General features: G+C 34.2%; 1 protein-coding gene across 1 annotated transcript in view; it reads left to right on the top strand.

Moving 5' to 3' along the window:
- Positions 1 to 24,916, top strand: part of LOC136846878 (dynein axonemal heavy chain 5-like) — a gene marked incomplete at its 5' end in the record, with an annotated part of 135,482 nt that overhangs the window by 16,166 nt on the left and 94,400 nt on the right. Inside the window, 10 exon segments of the mRNA XM_067118129.1 lie at positions 1,081 to 1,159; positions 2,236 to 2,424; positions 3,482 to 3,638; positions 13,146 to 13,166; positions 19,338 to 19,551; positions 20,743 to 20,900; positions 21,715 to 21,896; positions 22,659 to 22,865; positions 23,953 to 24,149; positions 24,649 to 24,793. Of these exon segments, the coding sequence (XP_066974230.1) occupies positions 1,081 to 1,159; positions 2,236 to 2,424; positions 3,482 to 3,638; positions 13,146 to 13,166; positions 19,338 to 19,551; positions 20,743 to 20,900; positions 21,715 to 21,896; positions 22,659 to 22,865; positions 23,953 to 24,149; positions 24,649 to 24,793 (1,549 nt within the window).

Genomic DNA, 24,916 nt, shown 5'->3' with positions numbered 1-24,916 from the left:
TCAGGATCTTTGAGGAAAGGAAGTACTCAACCAGTAAGCACAGTTTTTTCTGAAGTATTGATTCCATGACTGTTCTTTTCTTTGATGATCCACTTTAACCGTTTGGCTGTGAAACAGAGAAAAGTTTCCCAAACATTCAGGAAATTTCACAACTTGGTGATAAATTTTGATATCATCCAACTTTGCAGCCCAAATTAATCGTTTTTTGATTTGACTTCCTGATAATTCATCTGATGCGGTAACATGAAAGTCATATAGTCTTTAAGAAATGAACCACAAAACCATGCATGGGTCTTCTCTCTGTTGCTGAGTGATGTTAGGCTTTCTGATAACATGAAATGGCTTGATACCAGATTTTTTCTACTCACGATATACAGCACTATAACTTCTCTTCTTTCCCTTTTTGTTTCTAGTTCAAGTGCCAATTTATGTAAAGACTTTCTTGGTCTACCCATATAATGTCTTTTGACTCTTGAGAAAAGACTTCAGGACTTCCAAGATTCTCACTCTTTTTGCGATGACAGTCATATGGATTTTTGTTCATTTCTTTTTTAACAAAGGATTCATCTCTTTTAATGTATTTAGCTATCCAGGAATAGTTATCGCCAGCATCCCTGGCCTCTCTGAAGGTTATAGCCCAGATTCGGTCAATCCATCTGATTTCCTCCGAGTCGTTATGGTTGTATCTAACTCCGTCACTCAGTCTGAAAATACAAGAAATGTAAAATGAAAAATATAATAGAAACTTAAAATAATGTACTTGGAGATAGGCTATAGCAGAATATATAACTTTATTTGTTCTGTGGATATATTTTGAAATATATATATATATATATATATATATATATATATATATATATATATATATATATAAGATATTATATATATATATATACTGTAAGTGTATAATATATAATGTATATATATTTATACATTTTGTATAATAACACGACATATATATATGATATATATATATATATATCATGATGCTATATATATATAATACTGTGAAAGATGATGCAATATTCCATAACACAATAACTACAACATTCCTTTTCCCATTTTGTTAAAACACGACAGCTGTCTGCTCTATATCATCATGCTCTTCAATACTGTAGATTATCATTTTATCTCCAAAAAAAATAGAAGCTGTCTGGAGGTGAAGATAAATAGCCAAATGATAGCTTCCATTTTCAGGGGAAAAATTTTTTAAGAACGGTATTTTTAATTGATACATATGAATAGGTATGTATTGTGAAGGCATAGAAAAATATGAAATAACAAAAGAGAGCCTCCATTTTCATGGAAATTTATTTTTTTTAAGAAAGGTAATTTTAATTGATACATGTGAATAAGTATGTATTGTGAAGGCATAGAAAATTATGATGACGTACCAAAAGAGAGCCTCCTATATTCATTTAAAAAAAAATTGTTAGAAAGGTAGAAAGGTAACTTGCTTACCTAACAACACTTTACCTAATCTCACTGCATGCTTACAGTACCTAAAAAAAATACATTTAACTTCAAAAATATACTTAACCCAATTAGTAGTTTCTCGATGAAAAACGTTTTGAATAGTTTTACCTCGATGGCTTTATTGATTTTATTAGAATTCAAGTGATAGGAGCTCTTTGGAAGTAAAAATGTTATTCGTGTGACCAAAAGAGCTTATTTATGTGAGGAGCACAATTTTCTAACCACCGTGTGAAGGGATTTCATTTTAAGATAGCCAATTAATTCAGGAGGCATAGATTTTTTTAAAGAGAAAAGGCTAATAGTAGGTGGGCATAATACTGTAACCACAGTTTCCTTTATTTTCTGCAGAAATTCAGGAATTATACCAATGCAGAAAATGAAGAACTTTTGTGTATTATTAGTTATAAAATTCCCTTTATATGTATCTTTATTATTATCATTAAGAATATGAACCCTGTTCATATGGAAGAAGCCCACAGGGGCCATTAACTTGAAATTCAAGCTTCCAGAGAATATGGTGTTCATTAGAAAGAAGTAATAGGAGGTAAAGGGTAATACACAAAGAAGAGACCTCACTTATTAAAAAAAGAAAAAAACAAATTAATAGATAAAAATGCAGCAAAAGGCAAGGAGAATTTTGAACATAAGTATTTAAAGTGAATACTGTACTAAACTTTCCCCATATTTTAACAATAATTCATAAAATATATCAATTTATACAGTTTCATATAGGCTCCCTAAGGACAAATTTAATCTCAGAATTCCCGACATAATGATTAATTTTTACTGATTCAGATCACAAACCAGATGATAAGAGCTTGCCAGGTGTACATATCGTGTCAGGGCCAACACACAATTTGGTCACAGCCTCGGTCTGAAGTCAGGGTCAGGATTCACCATTGTCTGAAGCTGAATTCTGCTTATAAGACCGCTTATCAGAAAACAAAGGTATGTTGTTGTTATTATGTCAAGAGCTTTCTTCAAAAGACAAGACAGTATTATTACAAGAGTTCTCATCATGTAACTTGATCGTTATCACCATCATCTTCACCATTAACCTTTTTACATCAGATGTTCTCTTGTTCTTTCTGCCTGAATTTCATTCTGTACAAGGTCTTCATCTCTGCCCCTTTTTTCACCGTAATTTTCTGCCCCCTCCTACTGTTCCTCGTTTGCTTCTTCAAAATCCTTGCATTTCTGAATAATTATTTCTCACCCCTTCTCATCACACACCTGTCAGATGATAAATGGATGTTGTTATTGTTACTAGTGAGTGTATACCATAAAAATGCTGCAATATATTTCACCATAAGTTTCTGGCTCTTCCTACTTGTCCTGCTGCTTCAAAATCTCCTACATTTCTGAGTAATTGTTTCTCACCCCTTCTCATCACACGCCCGTCAGATGATAAATGTATATTGTAGTTGTTACTAGTGACTGTATATGATAAAAATTTTGTAATATACAGCTGGAATGATGCTTTACAGGTATTAATCTCCATTTGTAGACTTGACAGACCAAGGTATCTTCATTCTGCATACTTTATAACCAGGCGATTGGATTACCGTAAACTATCGTCCCAGTTTCTAAGAATCTGTCTTTTAAATCTTTATCTGATTTACATTCACATTAAAAAATTCCTTCTATAAATTAACATCTGACTACAGTATAGATTTGTTAAATGTATTTCCAATCCCAAAGTCAAGCAAGTCTCCTAATGACTGAGAAATTCTGTTTCAGATTCCTTTTGCTTTAGTTTCAAATTAAGTCCCTAGACCTTCTTTATGACCTAAGAATTATTGTTTTGAGATATCTTTAATTAGTATTCAAGTTCAGATTCAAAAATGTCTTCAGTGACTGAGACCATTTTCACGGCAGTGTTATAGCGCTTGTTATAGCTGAACGTTCAGATCCGCAAATGTTTTCTTATGAGCTAGAGATCGATGTTCATCTTCTTCTTTCAATCATGACTGAAGAATCTCCATTCCTCTTGTTTCCGTTGAAGGAAAAACTGGAGGCGATGCCTGGAGAGCGACCCTTCAGCTTCAGCGAGCAGTACGTCTTCGGGAAGTTCGACGCCTTCTGCTGCAGACTGAACAACATCACGGGTCTCTTCGACGACATGGACAAGTTTTCGGGATTTTTCGAAGGCCGAGCCGAATGTGAGGCGAAATTCTTTATTGTTTGTTTCAGTGATCATTGTGGTAATTGTTTCCTTGCAAAATCTTTGTGTTTTTTTTAGGTAATGTGTGCGTGCGTGATTATGATAGAAACCAATTGTTTTTTTTTTTCACAAGAAGGTGCAAGGAATTATAATAATTTAAAGTTAATTTCCTTATTTTTACTCGTTCCATAGTAATACAGTATTTCCTACGTTATTATAGACCAACTTTTGCAAAATATAATCACGTTTTCAGCAGTCGTTTGATTATATGATTAACATATATCGGTCGTTATAGCGCAGTGTTTTAGTGACGTTAAAAGATTCAAAGAATTAATATTAAGTTCCACTAAAGATTTAATTCCTTAAAAAATTTCAATTTCATGAAAATGAGATATCTGTATTGTAAGAAAGGAAAGCACTCGGTTGCATTTTATAAAGGAAAAGCACTTATTTATATTTCTGAAACAAAAAACATTTGCAATTTGCACCTAATCATGTTCACGGGGATTTTATTTCCTTCAAAGACATTCGCAAACTGCATCTTATAAAGAAAAGAAGTCATTAATAATTCTGAAACAGGGAGCGTTTGCAGTTTGCACCAAATCATGTTCACGGGGATTTTATTGCTTACGGAGACGGTCGTAAACTTTGTCAAAACTGTCATGGCACAACAAAACTAGCTGCTTCACAGATAGGCGAATTGAAGCGAGCGTATATGAATATATATATATGCATATATATATATATATATATATATATATATATATATATATATATATATATATATATATATATATATATATATATGCATGTGTGTTTGTATGTATGAATGTCTTTTACTATAATACCACAGTATAATATGAAGATAAAAAGGCCCATAAAACACTATTTGAACGTTGCAACCATATATTTCGAGCACTTCCTTCTGTGCCCCTGTTCACTGGTAAAATATGGACAGATGAAATGTTACAGGGGTATATGTACAAAGCATATGTAGGTGTGGCATTAAGTCTCCGATGGTATGCAGGTGACCGTATCCCAAGAAGGAGGGAAAATAAACAATTCCCTAGTGGTTTTTAGCCTCATTAACTCCCGTTTGGCGACGCGTCTGGTGGTCGTGTTTCCAGGAACACCTTCTTCAGAAGAGGTCTGAGGGTTAACCCGTCGATATCGTTCGATTTCCAATGTCCTCCTGACAAGTTCATATTGTTGGTTTTATTGATGATAGCAGATTCCAGCATCTTTCTTTTGTATGGACAGCTTGGTATATATATCCTTGCAGCATTTCATCTGTCCATATTTTACCAGTGAACAGGGGAACAGAAGGAAATGCTTGAAATATATGGTCGCAACATTCAAATAATGTTTTATGTGCCTTTTCATCTTCATATATATATATATATATATATATATATATATATATATATATATATATATATATATATATATATATATATATATATATATATATAATTCTAATGGTTACAATGCCCTCTTAACTTCGCTAATTCTTCGCCCTTTTTTTGGATATGCTTGTAACTACGAAGCCGATAGATCCAAAGGGAAGAAATTGAAGAGCCTGTGACGGCCGGCCGCGGGAAGCGAACCCGAGTTACCTTAATCACAAGGAGGTAACGTTGCCGACCTGACTAGCCGGCAGGCTCTTCAATTTCTTCCCTTTGGATCTATCGGCTTCGTAGTTACAAGCATATCCAAAAAAAAAGGGCGAAGAATTAGAAGAAGTTAAGAGGGCATTGTGGCTATTAGAATTACATATGTGTCTGGTAAAAGTGACCAGTAGATTCTGCATATATATATATATATATATATATATATATATATATATATATATATATATATATATATATATATATATATATATATATTATATTTTTGACGGGTCTAAGAGTTTAACGGTAGGACACATGAACGGCGACTGAGAACCGACCTAGGGCCCCTACCCGCCCGGAAGTACAGACGACACAACATGAAACAAGTGAGCATCGTATTATGGGCCGCAATAAGACATCGAATCCTATTACGCGAACTGGAAGTCATAGAATCGAAGACTGCGACTTAGTTTAATAGGATTCGATACTAAATCCGAGAATAAATATGACGATGCTTATTCGCAGCCATGTTGAGCAACTCTGGAGAGATGTGAATGCCTCCACCCTGCAGGCTTCAAGCAGTCATTACCTACTTCGTTTTCTTTCTATCCTATTTTTTTAAAAGTCTGGCTTCATAATATGTTAATAATCAAACACTTTTTGCATGATTGTGATTAAATGTGTTGATGAAGATCCGAATTTGGAGGGAAACAACTCCCCCCACACTCCCCAAGACTGTTGGCGATTCGCTTTGAATATAATGACAAGTGTTACAGTACACCACCTCATATGTTGCAACAGGTTACGTAAGCGGAAAAAAAGTGGTTATACGAACATACAGTCAACCCATATCATCAAATAGAGTAAAGACTGGAACGAAAGAAATGAAGGTATCTGCCGATACGAAATGCAATTACATTAAAACTAAATAAACACCTTCGCTACATGGCAAGTCAAGTCGCTACGTAACAGCAGAAGGTGAACTTCGTTGGCAGGTGGACTTCTAACAGGTTAATTGAAGTCAGATTTTTTTCTATAATATATATATATATATATTATATATATATTAATATATATATATATATATATATATATACAGTATATATATATATATATATTTTATATATATATATATATATATATATATATATATATATATATATATATATATATATATATATATATATATATATATATATATATATATATATTTTATAAATATTCTGCTGTTCGCCCTCTATGCATTTTTATTGTAGAAAAATATATGAACAAAGACAAGATGGCGTCTTTGTATATGCAGGGGTAGGCTGGGTATTTCTAAAAAAAGGAACGTCTTTAGTTAGTATTAGGGGCCTAAACCCATAGGGAGGGTTTCACCAAGTAACCTCTAGTAAAGGTGGCCTTAAGCAACCTGCCGCTGCCAGGTTCGTGGCTTCCGTTTTAATTCATGTGGCCAGAAGCCTCCACATCTATGGCGTGATCTCAAGATTTACTTCAGTTTCAACTAGATGCTGAAAGATAAACATGGCAGCTACATCGGCAGATGAGTTCTTGGAGGAGTTTATTGAACGTAGTAGGAAAGCGAAATAAAGCTTATGACAAATTAGTTTGAAAATTACAGGGGAAGGATGCAATAAATATATATATATATATATATATATATATATATATATATATATATATATATATATATATATATATGTGTGTGTGTATGTATGTATATATATATACATATATATATATATATATATATATATATATATATATATATATATATATATATATATATATATATATAAATTACTAAAAGGATCTCATTCACCCGTACTTGATAATGTGGACTGTTTGTCCAAGAAAGCTTGTAACTTTTTCTGAATAAATACTCCATTAGATACCATCCATTTTGAATGAGATCCTTTTAGTAATTCTGCTAATGCACAGAACAATTGTGTATGTGATCAAGGTCATTTATTTAATGAATTGAAACTTTACCCTGGTGACTGGCTTAATTACCGGAGAATGGACGAGCAGACCGACATGGAATTATTATATATGGTCTCCCCTCTTCTAGAAATAAAAAGCACACTTGTACGAGACAACCAACATGAATGTACGAGAGGTTGCTGGCCTCACTTCGCTTCGGCGCCAGTAGTCGTTTTTTGGGGCACATAAGCTCAGAGGCATGTAAAGCAATTATTCAAGTTATGCAACACGAGTTTGCAAAGTAAAAAGTTACTATGTTGCAAACATAGCATCCTGCATAGTCTAGTGGTATATAGTCTAGTATACAGTAGGTCTATGATCCGTTAAAGCAGAATAGGCCCTTGAAGCTACGTTTCTGTAGCCAAGTAAGAGTAAAATTTTCAACTTTTTTGTTCAAAAAATTTTTAATTTATACAAGGAAAATTGAAATATTATTGAAAATATTATTGTCATAAACTTTTATTTTATGTACGGAAAATAACAATGCAATTTAAACAATAGCACGAAACAACTTTGCAGCATCATGGAACACTCCTGACTCCATTCATATTTTCCTGCTTTTTTACCATTTTTAGGGAGATGTGTATTATGATTTTGTTTCAGGGGATAACATAACGTTTCTTTTTGATAATCAGCAGAACTTATTTTAGTTTGGTAAAACAACCATTGCAAAATAAATGAAGATGAAAAGAACCACAGATTAACCAACTTTTCGAAACCATTGCCAACCAATCAGCTTCAAGGAATGGTCGTGACGTAATCAGTGGGCGGGGCTTAGCTTCAAAGCACGGTGGACTTTGCTATAGTGCAGCTACAGTCTGACTACGACGGCATGAGAATCATGAGAGTCGAACAAGGACATATTAATTAATGTACACCATAACCTCCTCAATTTACTCACGTTTATTTTCAAAGGACCCTTTCAGGAAATCTTACTGCTTATTCTCACTCTTGCCTTCCTACTTCTCTGCAGTTTTTCATCATGGATACAGCAACCACTAGAAAACATCAGCTCTAATTAATGGCCTTGTTCGAATCTCTCATCCCATCGTAGACCGTTTATATTCCTTTAGGATAGAGACTGAATGTATTCAAAAGATAAGGTACACATTTCATCCAAGCTAAATTCCATTACTAATATTGTGTTCGTAGAAAAAGCAAAAATGCTCGATATGATTTCGTTGTCAAACGCTAACGAGTGACTTTTCTCAGAACCGAATTGAACCAAGAAGTTGAACAGATATTTCACTAGAATTCACACAAGCACTGCACGATTTGAAACTCAATATCTTCTTGTTCGCAAAGTACCTGTTTAAATTTGAGACATCATGTAAATTTATTCCATTATTAATGATGTCTCATAAAGGCCCATTAAAGGTTAGTATATTTGGGAAATCGGCCACAGACAACAGAGTTTCTGCCTCGTCAAGACTAGTTTTCCGCCACTCTCTCTCTCCAGGCAGTCAGAGAGTGATGGCCCAATTCCAAATGTCATTCATTATCAGTAGACCATTCATAAATGTAGAAACGGTTAAAAAACTCAAAAACAAAATTTTGGTATAAAAATGCCATTCTACAAGTGCTATTTTCCTATCTTGCCATGTGAAGATTGTGAAAATACATGGTGGAAAAAATTCCGCCATTTCCGTCATCTTCGATATGTGACGTCATCATCCGTTTGTTTCTCAGACGAATTTCCGCCAAAATCCAGCCCTGTGACCGGCTGATCAATGGCCAATCAGGGGCATCATAGGAGATGGGGTTAGATATCAGATGCACGGCTACTGTGAATTAATTATAGGTCATTAGATTCTCTCTCTCTCTCTCTCTCTCTCTCTCTCTCTCTCTCTCTCTCTCTCTCTCTCTCTGCCAGATCTCTTGGAAACCCCAAAGGACTCTTTCTGCTTGTCAAAATTTTAAACATGGTTTCTGGTCAATAAATGGCCTCGTATGCATTTCATATTTGTTTTATTTCACCATATGTATATTATAGAGAAAAATCTGACTTCAGTTAACCTGTTAGAAGTCCACCTGCCAACAAAGTTCACCTTCGGCTGTTACATAGCGACTAGTCAGTTAGCGAAGGTGTTTATTTGGTTTTTATGTAATTGCATTTCGTATCGGCAGATACCTTCAGTTCTTTCATTCCAGTCTTTACTCTATTTGATGATATGGGTTGACTGTATGTTCGTATAACCACTTTTTTTCCGCTTACGTAACCTGTTGCAACATATGAGGTGGTGTACTGTAACACTTGTCATTATATTCAAAATGAATCGCCAGCAGGGTTGGTGAGTGTGGGGGGGGAGAGTTGTTTTCCACCAAATAAAGATCTTCATCAACACATTTAATCACAATCATGCAAAAGTTGTTTAATTATTAACGTATAATGAAGCCAGACTTTTAAAAAATCGGGTAGAAAGAAAACGAAGTAGGTAATGACTGCTTGAAACCTTCAGGGTGGAGGCATTCACATCTCTCCAGAATTGCTCAACATGGCTGTGAATAAGCATCGTCATATTTATTCTCGGATTTAGTATCGAATCCTACTTAAACCAAGTCATAGTCTTCGATTCTCTGACTTCCAGTTCGCGTAATAGAATTCGATGTCTTATTGCGGCCCCTAATCCGATGCTCAGATGTTTCATGTTGTGTTGTCTGTACTTCCGGGTAGGGCCCAGGGACCCAGTGGGTGGGTTCTCATGCAGAATCTACTGGTCGACCATATGTTTGTAGCCACAATGTCCTACCATTAATCTAGCATATAATCAGCAATTAAAGGCTCTTCAATTTCTTCCCTTTGGATCTAGCAGAAATCAAGCATATCCAAAAAAAGGGCCCAAGAATTAGTTAAGAGGGCATTGTGGCTCAGTCGCCTAGATATAATCCCAATCATTAAGAGATATTTTCAAATTGTGTCCTACCATTAATCTGCATATAATCAGCAATTAAAGGTCCTTGTGAGCTCCAATAGTCATAAGCAAAATGAAGTTAGAGGGTGAAACTAAGTACTCAACTAAGGCATAACATAGACTCAGGGAAAATTAACTTAGTATATTTACACTACACCAATCAAAAGGGACAAAATTTACAGTTATAGGTGTAGCAGTGGTTCCTAGACCCTTCTCTTGAGGGCTTGATTCACTTGCACAATGTTGGAACAGCGTGATGGAGAACAGCTGCCCAAAACATACTCCTGCAAATGAAGGATTGCAGGAATTAGGTGCGGTAATGTCATGCACAGTGTGATAAAGGCTTTAAGAGCCCCTAAATGACTGATAGACTAGGGATGAGACGGATATTCTTGGATAAAGTTAGATAGGCCCAATGCCCTTCAAGATGGCAGTTTGGGTCGTCACACAATAATGAATCACAAATTTCTTTCAACTCATTACTTATGTTACTCAAGAGACTAGCCAGTGCCAAGGGGGGAGGTCGCAAGGAAATTAGTAGCTCAAGGGAGTGTTGGAGCATGATAGTATAAGGCATTCAAGGTGGAGACAAAGGGCTGAGGGATGGAGGCCGATGGATTCTGACAAAACTCTTACCTGGTTTAATAAATTCTAGTGCCTTGCACTAAAAGCATAGATTCAGACTTCGAGCTACAGGTTATTAGGAGATTGCCGTCCTCACTCTCGGGTCCCTCTGTCCCTTGTGGTTAATTGTTACTTTTGATGCATCTTCTTTTGTCTCAGACTGGCTGAGAGGATAGACACAAAACGTGTCTCGTCAAGAGGAATATTAAATTGGTACTCAAGGCAGCAGCCAGAGTAGTTATAACAATATATATGTATATATATATATATATATATATATATATATATATATATATTTATACATATATATACATATATATATATAGTTATAACAATATATATATATATATATATATATATATATATATATATATATATATATATATATATATATATATATATATATATATATATATATATACTGTATATATAAATGCCAAATGTACCCTTACAGAAGTCAGCTTCTGTCATTTGCAGGTAGCTGTAGAAGTGAGAAAATTCCATTTTGACAATGGAATTTATTCAGAATCATTAATGGCTTTATGAAGTGATACCCTTTTCACAAATTTGATAATTTCTGTATTAATTCTCATGGTATACATACATGCATATATATATATATTTATATACTGTATATATATACGTATATATATAAATGTATATATATATATATATATATATATATATATATATATATATATATATATATATATATATATATATATATATATATGTGTGTATGTGTGTGTGTGTGTGTGTGTGTGTGTGTGTATGTATACATACACACAATAACAATTAGTACAGACATTGTTTGGAACTCCAAGAAAGAATTTAAAATGTCAATGCACTATACTGTATTTCTATTGATGGCATCTTAAATAGCATATATTAGACTGTTCCCATAACTAGCACAAAAGATGATAGCCTAGTTTGTGTGAATGTCTATATACAGTATTTACGTATATATCTATATGAATTATATATATATATATATATATATATATATATATATATATATATATATATATATATATATATATATATATATATATATATATATATATATATATATATATGCATATATATATGTATATTTGAAGTATAAACTCATATTCATAAGTATGCTTACACATGAATTATGCAGGTAATTATTCCAGTACATTGTAATAAGATGAAAATAATTTGTCTATAATTTGGAAGCTGTTGCTGTTAAAAGCTGTTAGAATATTTAAAGATATTTTCCTACCTGCATGTCGTCACAGTCTAAAGGCTGCAATATTTAAACAGCTGGAAAATTAGTTGCTTGGTTAAATTCGTTGAATAAATTTGAATAAATTTCCCCTCTTTGTTGATTTATTCATTTTATAGCGAGAGTGAGACTTCGATTCGTATATTGTGTACGAATCGAGGAGTTTCATCATTGTACATTAAATTGCGGGAGATTCGTATAACGTTACGTTTATGAATCGACAAGTTTAATGATTTTAAATTCAAATTTTGGCAGTGTCTTGTGCCAGTTCATTTGCCGAAAAAATCTTGGCTTACGTCTAAGCGAAGAATTTGAATAAGTTCATGACTAAGAAACACTCAGATCACTTGGTCTCGACACTTGTGAATGAATAAATCAACAAGGTAGTTGTGAATTAATCTGAGAAATGGCTAAAATTGATCTCACTGGCTTACAACAAAAAATTTTGTTAATTCGACAGTTTAACCATAAAAAGGTATTTTTTGCATGACATTCATTTAACTTCGCATGTATGCAAAGATGAAGACTGCTTCAAAAACTAATCACCAAAAAGGTACTGAATGTTGGGTTAACTGAATAGATTAGAAGGAAAGAGTTTGACAATTTTAATGTTATTAAGATAATTTCTCTGTTTCGTTCACGTTTCTAACGTAACTAGATGAAATAAAATAATTAATTGTTTAGATAATTATACGCAGTTGATGAAGTGACAGAGAATTTGAAATGAACTGTATTATTTGTATGTAATGCGTTTCAGATTCTCTTTCTGTAGGTATTCGGTTCAAATAACTAACGAAATCAAAACTCATGATAATCGTCATAATTCATTTGACATTTTAACTGACGTTTGTGTAAAGGTAGTTGACGTAAAACCTTCATCATGTACAATTTAACTATTAACTTACGTATTTTCGATAAAAAAAAGTATGACCAAATACCTACATTAATAATAATAATGTTTTAACTATAGTATTTGTTAAAAATGTGCCCAAAAATAATTGCTTGCTAATGACTGCTAAACATGAAATCCATTTTCCTTTTTTTTTTCTTCTTTTTGTCACTGGCTTCAATGCCCTCTGCGGCCGGATGGCATCCGCTCACAATTGTCCTCCATCAACTCGACAAAGGCTTGCTGCCGATGGAAACGGGTAAGCGGAGGATTCATAGGCACAAAGGAAACAAGGGAATAAATGTGCTCTCTCTCTCTCTCTCTCTCTCTCTCTCTCTCTCTCTCTCTCTCTCTCTCTCTCTCTCTCTCTCTCTCTAAATGAAAAATAGCTTCTACCACTACCACTGTCATTATGCAGTTCAGTCTCTTAAATGTTATTCTCTTTCTCTCTCTGTCTCTCCCTCTCTCTATAAATGAAAAGTAACTTATCCCAGTGTCACATCAGCATAAAATTCAATCTCTTTAATTATATTCTCTCTCTCTCTCTCTCTCTCTCTCTCTCTCTCTCTCTCTCTCTCTCTCTCTAAATGAAAAGACACTTATCCCAGTATCACATCAACATAAAATTCAATCTCTTTAATCATATTCTCTCTCTCTCTCTCTCTCTCTCTCTCTCTCTCTCTCTCTCTCTCTCTCTCTCTAAATGAAAAGTAACTTATCCCAGTGTCACAGCATAAAATTCAATCTCTTTAATTATATTCTCTCTCTCTCTCTCTCTCTCTCTCTCTCTACATGAAAAATAACTTCTGCCACTACCAATGTCATCATGAAATTCAGTCGTTTAAATTATACTCTCTCTCTCTCTCTCTCTCCACAAATAAAAAATAACTTCTACCGCTATCACTGTCATCAAGTAATTAAGTCGCTTAAATGATCTCTCTCTCTCTCTCTCTCTCTCTCTCTCTCTCTCTCTCTCTCTCTCTCTCTCTCTGAAGTACATCTCACAAATGCACTTTCATGGTAATCTATTTTCCTTGCCATCACAGATTCACTTAATTTTCCTTTTAAAAGTTTATTTGAAGTACATACTAACATTTTCTTAACCTTTCCCACCGAATGCCACATAAAATGATCGTCTCAGTCTTTAACGACACAGACACGGCACCTGTTTGTATTCGTCTGCAGTCTTAACAAAACGTCAGTTTCAGTTTAGTTCTGTATATATCTATACCATCATCTTTTTTTCATTTTCACTGTTTCCAAGCTACTGTTCTCAGTACCCATTACTTTTCTCTCACCAAATTTAGTTCACTTCACAAATTCAAATTTCCTTTCTCAACACTTCACATTTCTCTCACATCAGTGGATGTTCTCTCACTTGTATGGATGTTTTCTTCACCACACAGCCGAATTCCTTATTTCATTTTTGCATTGACCCACATCCAAATTCCTATTTTCATACCATTTCTTCCTATTTTTTTCTACTTTCCACAAATCCAAATATCTTTTCTATTTTACATTTCTTTCATGAATTTGGTATTCGCCAAATTTCTCTTCTTAACCAGTATCATTCTCTCACTAATTTTAGTCTCCAAATTATCATTTTAAACATGAACCACATATCCTCAGCCGTGTTTGCAAACATATTCTGAACGCAAATCACATATGTCTCACTGATTTTTTAAAACCAGTGATTATGTTCTAAACACATCACACGTTTCACCAATTTCTATATCTAGCTGCATATCCTGAAAACACTTCGCAAACGTTTCAACATCACCTAACATCACTTAACATCATGTAGAATGCATGTAACCCCAGGGGAAACCTTGGCATGATTTTTTTTTAATTACTATTTTCGTAGTGCTGTTCCCGATGGGGGAAAACTTCTCGTCCACAGCTCTTGTAACTGTTTTACGCTCAGTACAAAACTTCCTCTTTTATCACACATGCTGTATCACCTCCCATCAGATTTTGTAAGTAGTATTGTCTTCTATTTTTTCATAGCCAGGATTTTTTGAATCACTAGAGCAACTGATTAATGTCTTTTCAGCGATCCGCGGAAGGGCTAACGGATCTTCTGTGTTGCTTCTTTTTTTGCATATTGCCGAATTCTAAGATTGTTGCTGTGAAATTATATCCAGTTACCCTCTTCTAAGTTTGTTAGCGTAACATCTGGAAATGTGGTATGTCTTGTCGAGAAGAGAACCTCGATCATACTGAGGAACATATTGGGCTGAAAGTAATCACACCATCTAAGGGAATTATCCATAGTTAAAAGTCCTGTATATAAAAAAGATCATTATAGGATTATCCGAACCCGAGCTCACATTAGAGAGACTGCAGTCATTGTTTGGTCTCCAAAACTTCACTCGCAGATAACAGGCAATGCTTAGACGTGGCTGCATCTCTGAATCATTTTCCCACCAGGTGCAAGCACACACACCCATTTCAAGCAAGGCGGTGTTTGGGAGCAAAATAGGAATGCAACAAAACGCGCGAGATTTTTTTCTCTTTCACCAATTTTAAATGTTTCCGGGACGATGCGACTGTTTTGCCATCCATGTTTTTAACATTAGGCAGGAAAATTTCTTGTTTAGACTTTGGCATTTTTTCCACAAGACACCTTGAGCGTTACCTAGCAATTTTTGTCTGTTATAATTTCGATTTTAAGAGCTTATATCTTACCAACAAAGTACTTTGACCATTATATAATAGTTTTTGTATGTTATGATCTGGGTTACAATAGGTGACATTTTCGGGCTGGAGACATTTTGTTTAGGAAAGCTCGCTAGGATTACCCTGATCATGAACGCAGATATTATATACAAGAATAACAAAAGGAAACTTACCCTTAAAATATATTTCACAAACTTTTCGTAACCTGGAAGAAAGGTCTCATTTTATTCTCAAAATCTGAGAATTATTTTGGATTTCAAAGAGTCTGCTTCTCCCATAAACAAACATCAGAAAAGTGGTTCGAGTATTCAAGTCAGTTAACAACATTACCAAACAGTAATCATTGCATTTTCACAACATCCTCATTTACATGTTACCGACCTACCTTTATCCCTTCCTCCAAATCCTTGTTACTCAGAAACCAACACTAAACTGCTTGTAAAAACTCTGTTAATATTTTTCTGAATACATTTAACAGCCCAAAAAAGAATGTAATTCCTAAAAGAAATATACTAAAGTCTTCATAAAGTATTTCTTGGTACATTGTTGAACAACGACACACGTTTCAAGAGCAACAGATCACTGAGAATTAATGTTCCCACATGAATGTTACCCACATTGAATGTTACTCATAAACATTCTCTAAATTTTCAGATGTCATTGGTCAAATGAGGAGCAATAAGAATAAGCCAGGTTGTAACCAGTCCTATTTAATTTTACAGTTATCTTTTTAAAAGCTTTTTTCATAACCTTTTTTCCCCAGCTTCCTTGCCTACATCCATGAATAAAATTCTTAATTAAATTTTTATTTTATAAAACAAATGTCGAATAGATTTTTAGAAAACTGTAGATAAAAAGTAAAAGGAAAACACTACAACTGAAATATAATATTATCAGTTTGTACCATTGTATAATATTCTTCATCTTAAATGTTTTAAGATCAACAAAGGTGACACGAAGGATTTAGCCACTGGTACCGAATATGCTTGACCTTTGACCCGGCGCTATTTTGAATCTTCCACCCAGGTCCCCCTCCTAATAAAGGGACCTTATCCTTAGCAAATCTGTTTTTACCTCTTCCTTCTGCTCTGTCAGTCTTTCGTCTTAGTGTTTATCACTTAGGTTATATGACATAGAAGTTTAGATTATATGTATATACATACACACACATATATATATATATATATACACATACTGTATATATATATATATATATAAATATATATATATATATATATATATATATATATATATAATATACATATATATTCACTAAAAGTGGTAATAAGGGTATTATTAACTTTTGTCCGAAGTTTTCTTACTTTTCACAGTGAGAAACTTGAGAATTTGAACAAAGGTATTACAATTCACTGGTGACTTATATACTGTATGTTTTATTTGTAGGTTCTTATGTCACTGAATTCTTAACTCTTCTGTATTTTATATAATTTTCTGGGACAAAGTTAATGCTTTCCCTTGAATTTAGGCATATATATATATATATATATATATATATATATATATATATATATATATATATATATATATATATATATATATATATATATATATATATATATATATATATATATATATATATATATATATATATATACTGTATATATATATAAATATATATATATATGTATATATATAGAAATACATGTGTAAGTATTTTCCGGTGTGGCATGTATACATGCGCGTACACAATGCATATATGTGTGTGAGTATATTTATATATAAATATATATACTTATTAAATCAACACTGCGTAGGTTAATTGTATATACAGTATATATATATATATATATACAGTATATATATATATATATATATATATATATATATATTTATATATATATATATATATATATATATATATATATATATATATATATATATATATATATGCATTTATCAAATTATCATGCAGCGTAGGGTAATTGTATTATGTTTCAGGTTTACAAGAGTATAAATCGTCAAGTATACGGCTGACGTAAAGTTTCATGACCACATCAAAAAGTGTAATTTTAGACATTTTTAAAATCAGGTTCGATTCAATCCTTGCACCTTGAAAGCGGGGAACCACATCTGTCTCCACGTCCCCACAATGGGGTAGTTTTATCAGTGCACCTCACGCGGTGCACTGTAGGCATTACTTAATATTCTTTGCAGAGACCCTTCGGCCCCTACCTGTAACCCCTTGCATTCCTGTTAATCTACCTCCATTCACATTCTCTTTCTTCCTTCTTACTTTCCACTCTCTCCTAACAGTTGTTTCATAGTGCTACTGCGAGTTTTTACTCCTGTCACACCTCTCAAACCTTTTTGCTCTCAGTTTCCCTTGCAGCGTTGAATGATCTCATAGGTCCTATAGAGCTTGGACTTTGGCCTGAATTTTGTATTCCATTCCATTCCAACAGAAAAAACAAACCTGGAGAGAAGTTCTTGTGAGTGTCCCTAAATGAATATGATTAATTATTGACACGAATATTCTACCAAAAGACCGTGTTTATTCTTATGTCGCGTCATCAGTATCAGTATCATCATCATTGCCACTCATTGCATCTCATAATGATTAATATATTCATATGTCGTGTCAACATTATCATTATCATCATCATTGTCACTAATTGTATCACAAAATGATTAACATTATTTCCAGCGCCGTTGTCATCACTCATCATTTTGCCGTTTTCTACCGGTGTCAGTACAGTGACCGCTAATGAATATGGTGACAATGTTACTGCCCCTTTCCACTTTCTTTGTTACCACCAGTGTTGTCACCGATTGATAGCCATGTGCTATGCTGCTGTCATCCTCGATATCTCTGGAAGGGGGCAGTGCCGTCAGTGCACCTCGAGCGCGATGCACTCTAGGCATTACTTCAGGTTCTTTGCAGCGTCCCTTCGGCCCTTAGCTGCAACCCCTTTCATTCCTTTTCACTACTGTACCTCCGTTCATTTTATCTTTCCTCCATCTTACTTTCCACCCTCCTCTAACAATTGTTTCATAGCGCAACTGCGAGGTTTTCTTCCTGTTACACCTGTAAAACCTTTTACTCAATTTTCCTTTCAGCGCTGAATGACCTCATAGGTTCCAGCGCTTGGCCTTCGGCCTAAATTGCATATTCTATTCTATTCTATTCTGTTTTATTCTATCATCCTCGTTATCACTGTTGTTAATGTGACAACTCGTTACGTGTGGTATTGCAATTTCTAAAGCCAGCATCACCACTTGGAGTTAAAGTCTGCAATTTTCGAAAATAAATAACAGTGTTATTTTCAACTTTTTGAAATCCTGTCATCCACATCATTCTTTTCATCCGCCTTAAAACCCCGGTTGCCGTTGAGAAACGTCTTCATTGCAAACATGCAATGATTTATTTAAAGCATTATTTAATTTTTTTGCTTGCCTGATGTGCTTAGTAATATGTAGGCATTATTCACCGCTTGCATGAGGATCATAAATTCTTGCATGAAAATCTGCCTCAGATGACTTAAAAAAAAAACCTTAGGAACAAGTTTATGATAATTTGCCATCTAATCCTTAACACGAAACAAAAGTGCTTGATGTGAAGGTTCTCTTTAGTAATCAATTAAAATTTAAAGAAGTAATCTACATTAATCCATTAGCTTGCAAATAACCCGTCATTAAACTCAAACCCATGTAGAGTAGATTAGGTAAGTGAAAATGATTCCCTTATTTCTATCAGACTTCCTCCTTTGCCTAACTGATGTCACTTGATTAGGCCTACGAGACATCCTGAAGTCTTGGCATGAGATGTGCGTCGAGATTTCGCACAAGACCTACGACTACCTCGACTACCGTGACCCCCACTTCGACAACGACCTCCAGGTGTTCGCCGCCAGCGTTCGAGAACTGCTTCGGAGGATTCACATGATGGTAGAGAAGGAGCACGAGGAGATTTGGGAGACGCCCATGGCTTACAAGATGCTTGCCAGGTAAGGTGGATTTTTTAATTTTGTGTATTTCTTATAAAAGATTGAGATGTTGATGGCTGTTCAAGCCCTGAAGATCCGCCAGTTTAAAACTGACTGCTTAAAAGGGCGAAGAAACGATGATTATTTAAAAAAAAAAAAAACACACACACACAAATTGGGGAACAAATATATTCAAGAAACCCGAATATGGTTCGGAGCGTCATGCTCCCTCTTCGGTGTGGAGAGACCACAACCCAACTGCTCGAGTTCTAGTGGGACGCCTCCCAGAGGGTGTCGTGCACTTGGAACTTCAGAAGTTCAAGCGAAGATGTAATGCATTACTGTTACTACCCTAATACCGTTAAACTTGCATTTTAATATTTTACTTACATTTTTATTTATTTATTGATTAATTTGTAAATCTCTGTTTTTCTAAAAACTGATCTCTTTTATTTCACATTACCTTCTGTTACTTCTTTTAATGAACACCATAATATTCTTTGGAAGCTAGAGTTTCAAGTCAGTGGCCCCTGTGGGCTTGTTCCATACGAATAGGGTTTATCTTCTGAATAATAATAATAGATAATAATAGTATCTCCACACTGAAGAGGGGGCTTGACGCTCCGAAACTCTGTGGATTTCTTAAATATATTTGATCTCCAATTTGTGTGTGTGTTTTTTTTAAAGGTTCAAAGTTCCATACTGATCTGTTATCATTAAACTGTGATTACGTTACATTTCTAAGGCGCTGGGAGTCTGTTTCGAAGCCTCATATTTACTTTGTTTCATGCTCGTGTTTGCATACTAATATGTCGAGTAGTAAAGGCAATTTTAGTCTAGACGCCGCAACAATGAATATGTTACACTTCTGAGACTGTGTTTCGAAGCTTCAGTGATTCGTATTTACTTATGTAATGTTTCATGCACGTGTTCTCACATTAACATCAATTTAATAAAACAAACAACCACTCATTTCGAATAATCAAGGCACTTGTAATCTAGTAACCGAAACAGTGATTACGTCACCTTTTCTGAGACAATGCTTTGAAGCTTCAGTGATTCGTACTTACTTTCGTAGTGTTTCATGCACGTGTTTTAATAGTAACATCAGTTTAGTAAGACGAATAATTACTACTCATTTCAGGAAGTAAAGTTAGTTTCAATTGAAAACCGTAATTTTGAAAGTAATCTTTTACCTTTAACAAACCAAAGGTTTGAGAAGATTGCAGAAGTTGTACCACAGTTGGACGTGGACGGAAAGTACAAAAGGATCCTCGCCCGATATCACCAGGAATTAGAAAAGGTTTCAAAGATCTACAACAGGCAGTGTGAGTCTCCGCCACAGCTCCGCGGTTTGCCCCCTGTAGCAGGTAAATCAGCCGTCTACGCCGTAAGGCAGTGGTGCCTTCAGTGCGCCTCATGCGATGTACTGTAGTTATTACCGAAGGTTCTTTTTACTATACTTCCATTCATATCTTCTTTCTTCCATCTTACTGTCTACCCTTTCCTAACAATTGCAATTGTTTCATAGTGCCACTGCGATGTTTTCCTCCTGTTACACCTTTAATATTATTTGCTCTCAGTTTCCCTTTCAGCGCGGAAGGACCTCATAGGTCCAAGCGCTTGGTCTTTGGCCTAGATTATATATATAATATTTTTATCAGTCGTCTAAACAAGGAAGAAAGATATCTTTCGAAGTGGCATCAAGATACCGTACTTTGCTTAACTTTTCTGAATAATGTTTATGGAAGATTAAAGCCTATTTACTTAACAGAATTTTATAAATTGTTTTGTTTTAATTATCATGAGAAGCCAGTCACTTTCCGAATATAATTCTATAAATTTTTTGTTTGATTATCTTGAGAAGTCAGTTACTCTCTGAATATACTTTTATAAATTGTTTTGTTTAATAATCTTAAGAATTCAATTACTTTCTGAGCATTCTAGATCAGAAATATGCCTTTTCTTCCTTGGTTGTTTAGTGTGATCTATCTTTGCCTAGTAACAGTTATTACAACATAGTTATTATAACATTAAACACAAGCGTTTGACACCACTTTTTATTAAGTTGAAATGCCTCTTATTATTGAATATATTTAGAATTTCTCTCTCTCTCTCTCTCTCTCTCTCTCTCTCTCTCTCTCTCTCTCTCTCTCTCTCTCTCTCTCTCTCTCTCATTTACAGGTAAAATCCAGTGGGCCAGAAGCCTGTTCCTACATCTGGAAGAGCCAATGATGTTCTTCAAAGAACATCCTGTTCTCCTGAAAATCCCAGAGGGGAAGGAAGCCGTGAGGAAGTACAACCGAATTGGGAAGACTCTCGTTCAGTATGAACTGGCTTATTACGATGCATGGAGAAAACAAAGCGTAAGGATGAACGACCCTCTCTCTCTCTCTCTCTCTCTCTCTCTCTCTCTCTCTCTCTCTCTCTCTCTCTCTCTCTCTCTTTCACTAAATATATATATATATATATATATAATATATATATATATATATATATATATATATATATATATATATATATATATATATATATATATATATATATATATATATATATAGAGATGTAGGTATGCATATATGTGTGTGTGTATATATATATATATATATATATATATATATATATATATATATATATAGATGTAGGTATGCATATATGTGTGTGTATATATATATATATATATATATATATATATATATATATATATATATATCTGTATATATATATATATGTAATATGTGTGTGTGTAAGTTATTCATACATAACACAGGTATATGCAATCTATAGATATATCTATTGATAAGCTATCACAGTTGTACCACGAAATTTAAAAGATTATTTTGTACTATTTGAATGACCTTTTGTCAATTTGTAACAGTAGTGTTTGTCAGGTAACCTAAAATTGAATAAAAGTTCAATTTATCGATTATATTTACACACACACACACACACACACACACATATATATATATATATATATATATATATATATATATATATATATATATATATATATATATATATATAAACAATAAAGTCCAAATAAACACATTACGAGAATCCCTAAGGCTCAGTCAGTGGCCATCATAGTTATGAACCATTTAATCTTCCGTCTCCCATTTGAACAGATCAGTGACATCCAGAAGTCTCTGAGATGTACTCTCGTGGTCAGGCGTCCGGACACGGAGGAACTGTACGTGAACTGGGACACCCGAATTTCGACCTTATTGCACGAGGCCACAAAGATACAGCAGCTGGGATTCGAAGTGCCCTACATGACCCAGCTTCTTCTGAATAAGGCTCCTTTATTGCTGAAGAAGAGGGATATGGTTAAGGTAATTGGGAATAGCTGCGTCGTCCAGCGTGGTTTCATTAGTGAATGATATTGTGCTTGTTTACTAGCAAGTGAGTGTTTATGTGGATTTATCAAAAAGATAAAAAAATTTATTTCTCTGTTATGTGAATCATTATCATTATTCAGAAGATGAAGCCTATTCATATGGAACAAGCTCACAGGGGCCATAGACTTTAAATTCAAGCTGCCAAAGAGTATCTTGTTTATTCGAAAGAAGTAACAGAAAGTAAAGGGAAATACAGAAAGAAGAGATCACTTATCAAAAATAAAAAATAAATTAACAAATACATAAATAAATAAGTAAATAAATAAAAATGCGTAAATTATTACAATACAAGGAGAATTGTATTGGGGTAGTAATGCATTGCATCTTCGCTTGAACTTATGAAGTTCCAGCTGCACGACATCCTCAAGGAGGATTCACCAAAAGAATTTGCTTCCTATGACAGTTTTGCTTTGCCTTTCGTCTGATTGGTTATTTCTTATGCATTCGTTTGTGTCTTTATTTTGTGAAAAAGTCAAAATATAAATGTCTGTCTCTATGTATATAGATTTATTTTGGTATTGGCACTAACACAAGTTAACAACAATTATAAAAATGTTTGTGCTGTTGTTGTCAACTATAATGATTGTACAATTATATTTGGAGTTTCAGTTGTTTTGTTTTTCATGTTATGGTTGCTGGAGTTGATGTGTTTGTGGCCCTGATACCATTATTATTATTATTATTATTATTATTATTATTATTATTATTATTATTATTATTATTATTATTATTATTATTGAGAAGATGAATCCTATTCATAAGGAACAAGCCACAGGGATAATATTATTATTCAGATGATGAACCTTATCCACATGGGACACAAACCCAACAAAGGGGCAATTGACTTGAAATTCAAGCTTCCAAAGAATGTGGTGTTCATTACTATTAGCAGCAGCAATAACAGCAGCAGCAGCAGTAGTAGTAGTAGTAGTAGTATTAGTAGTAGTAGTAGTAGCAGTAGTTTAAAAACTTACTTTTGCACATCTTCCTTTACAATAACTTTGGGATCCTTCCGTTCCAGCACCTGCTAAACGAACACGAAAGAGTTTTGAATAAAGTCATTAAGAACCTGTCCCCTCTGCTGGTTCCTCACATCAACAAACTGAAGGAGGCCCTCGATCCTCTCCTGACGTCACTAACGTGGTCGTCCATACAAGCCCACAGCTTCTTTGATCACGGATTCACTGCCATAAAGACGTTTGAGGTGCTGATTGATAGGTAATGGGTTAATTCAGTTTTTTAGGATGACGTGTTTGTCCTCCCACCTCATGACTTCTCTCTCTTTCTAGGCTATGTTTACCACCCCTCGCCCCACCTCCAACTCTCTCTCTCTCTCTCTCTCTCTCTCTCTCTCTCTCTCTCTCTCTCTCTCTCTCTCTCTCTCAGTATATGACCACAAATGTTTTTAGTCATTTGTGTTTTCCGTTTTATCAGTCACCTTTCCATAAAAGGTTTAAAGTTTTTTTTTAGTTAAAAATCTGGTCAAGTTATTTACTTTCAAGGTTCTGGTAATCTTTAAGCAGGGACTGAGTAAGTGAAAAAGAGAGATGCTGTATATTCTGACATCAAATTTTTCATTTAAATATTCATCCAAGACGCATTTGTAACAAAATCGGGCCCTTTCAGTTTTTATTTTTATTCACGATTTCATTCCCTCATTTAGAAAAAAAAATTAATATAAACAAATAAATAAAACAGTTTTTTTTTCTTTCGGCAGAGTGAATGACATATTCCATCACAGAATGGAAGGTGTCTTAGCAGCCATGATAGGGGTTCGCCTTTACATGCTTCCAGATGTTTCGCCATGGACCTTGGAGCTCTTTGTCCACAACAACTGGCTGGCATGCTGTCAGGCTGCCCAGGTGAGGAGTTAAGAAAGTGGCTACAAAATTCAGATGATTATTTTCTTATACTCTGCCCTTACATATTTGATTTATTGTTCTTCTGCTGTACCTACATTTTATAATGGTTTTGCTTTTCTTGCC

This window comes from Macrobrachium rosenbergii, chromosome 16 (assembly GCF_040412425.1).
Source record: "Macrobrachium rosenbergii isolate ZJJX-2024 chromosome 16, ASM4041242v1, whole genome shotgun sequence".
Taxonomy (NCBI): Eukaryota; Metazoa; Arthropoda; class Malacostraca; order Decapoda; family Palaemonidae; genus Macrobrachium; species Macrobrachium rosenbergii.
This window is presented reverse-complemented; position numbering and strand designations above follow the sequence as displayed.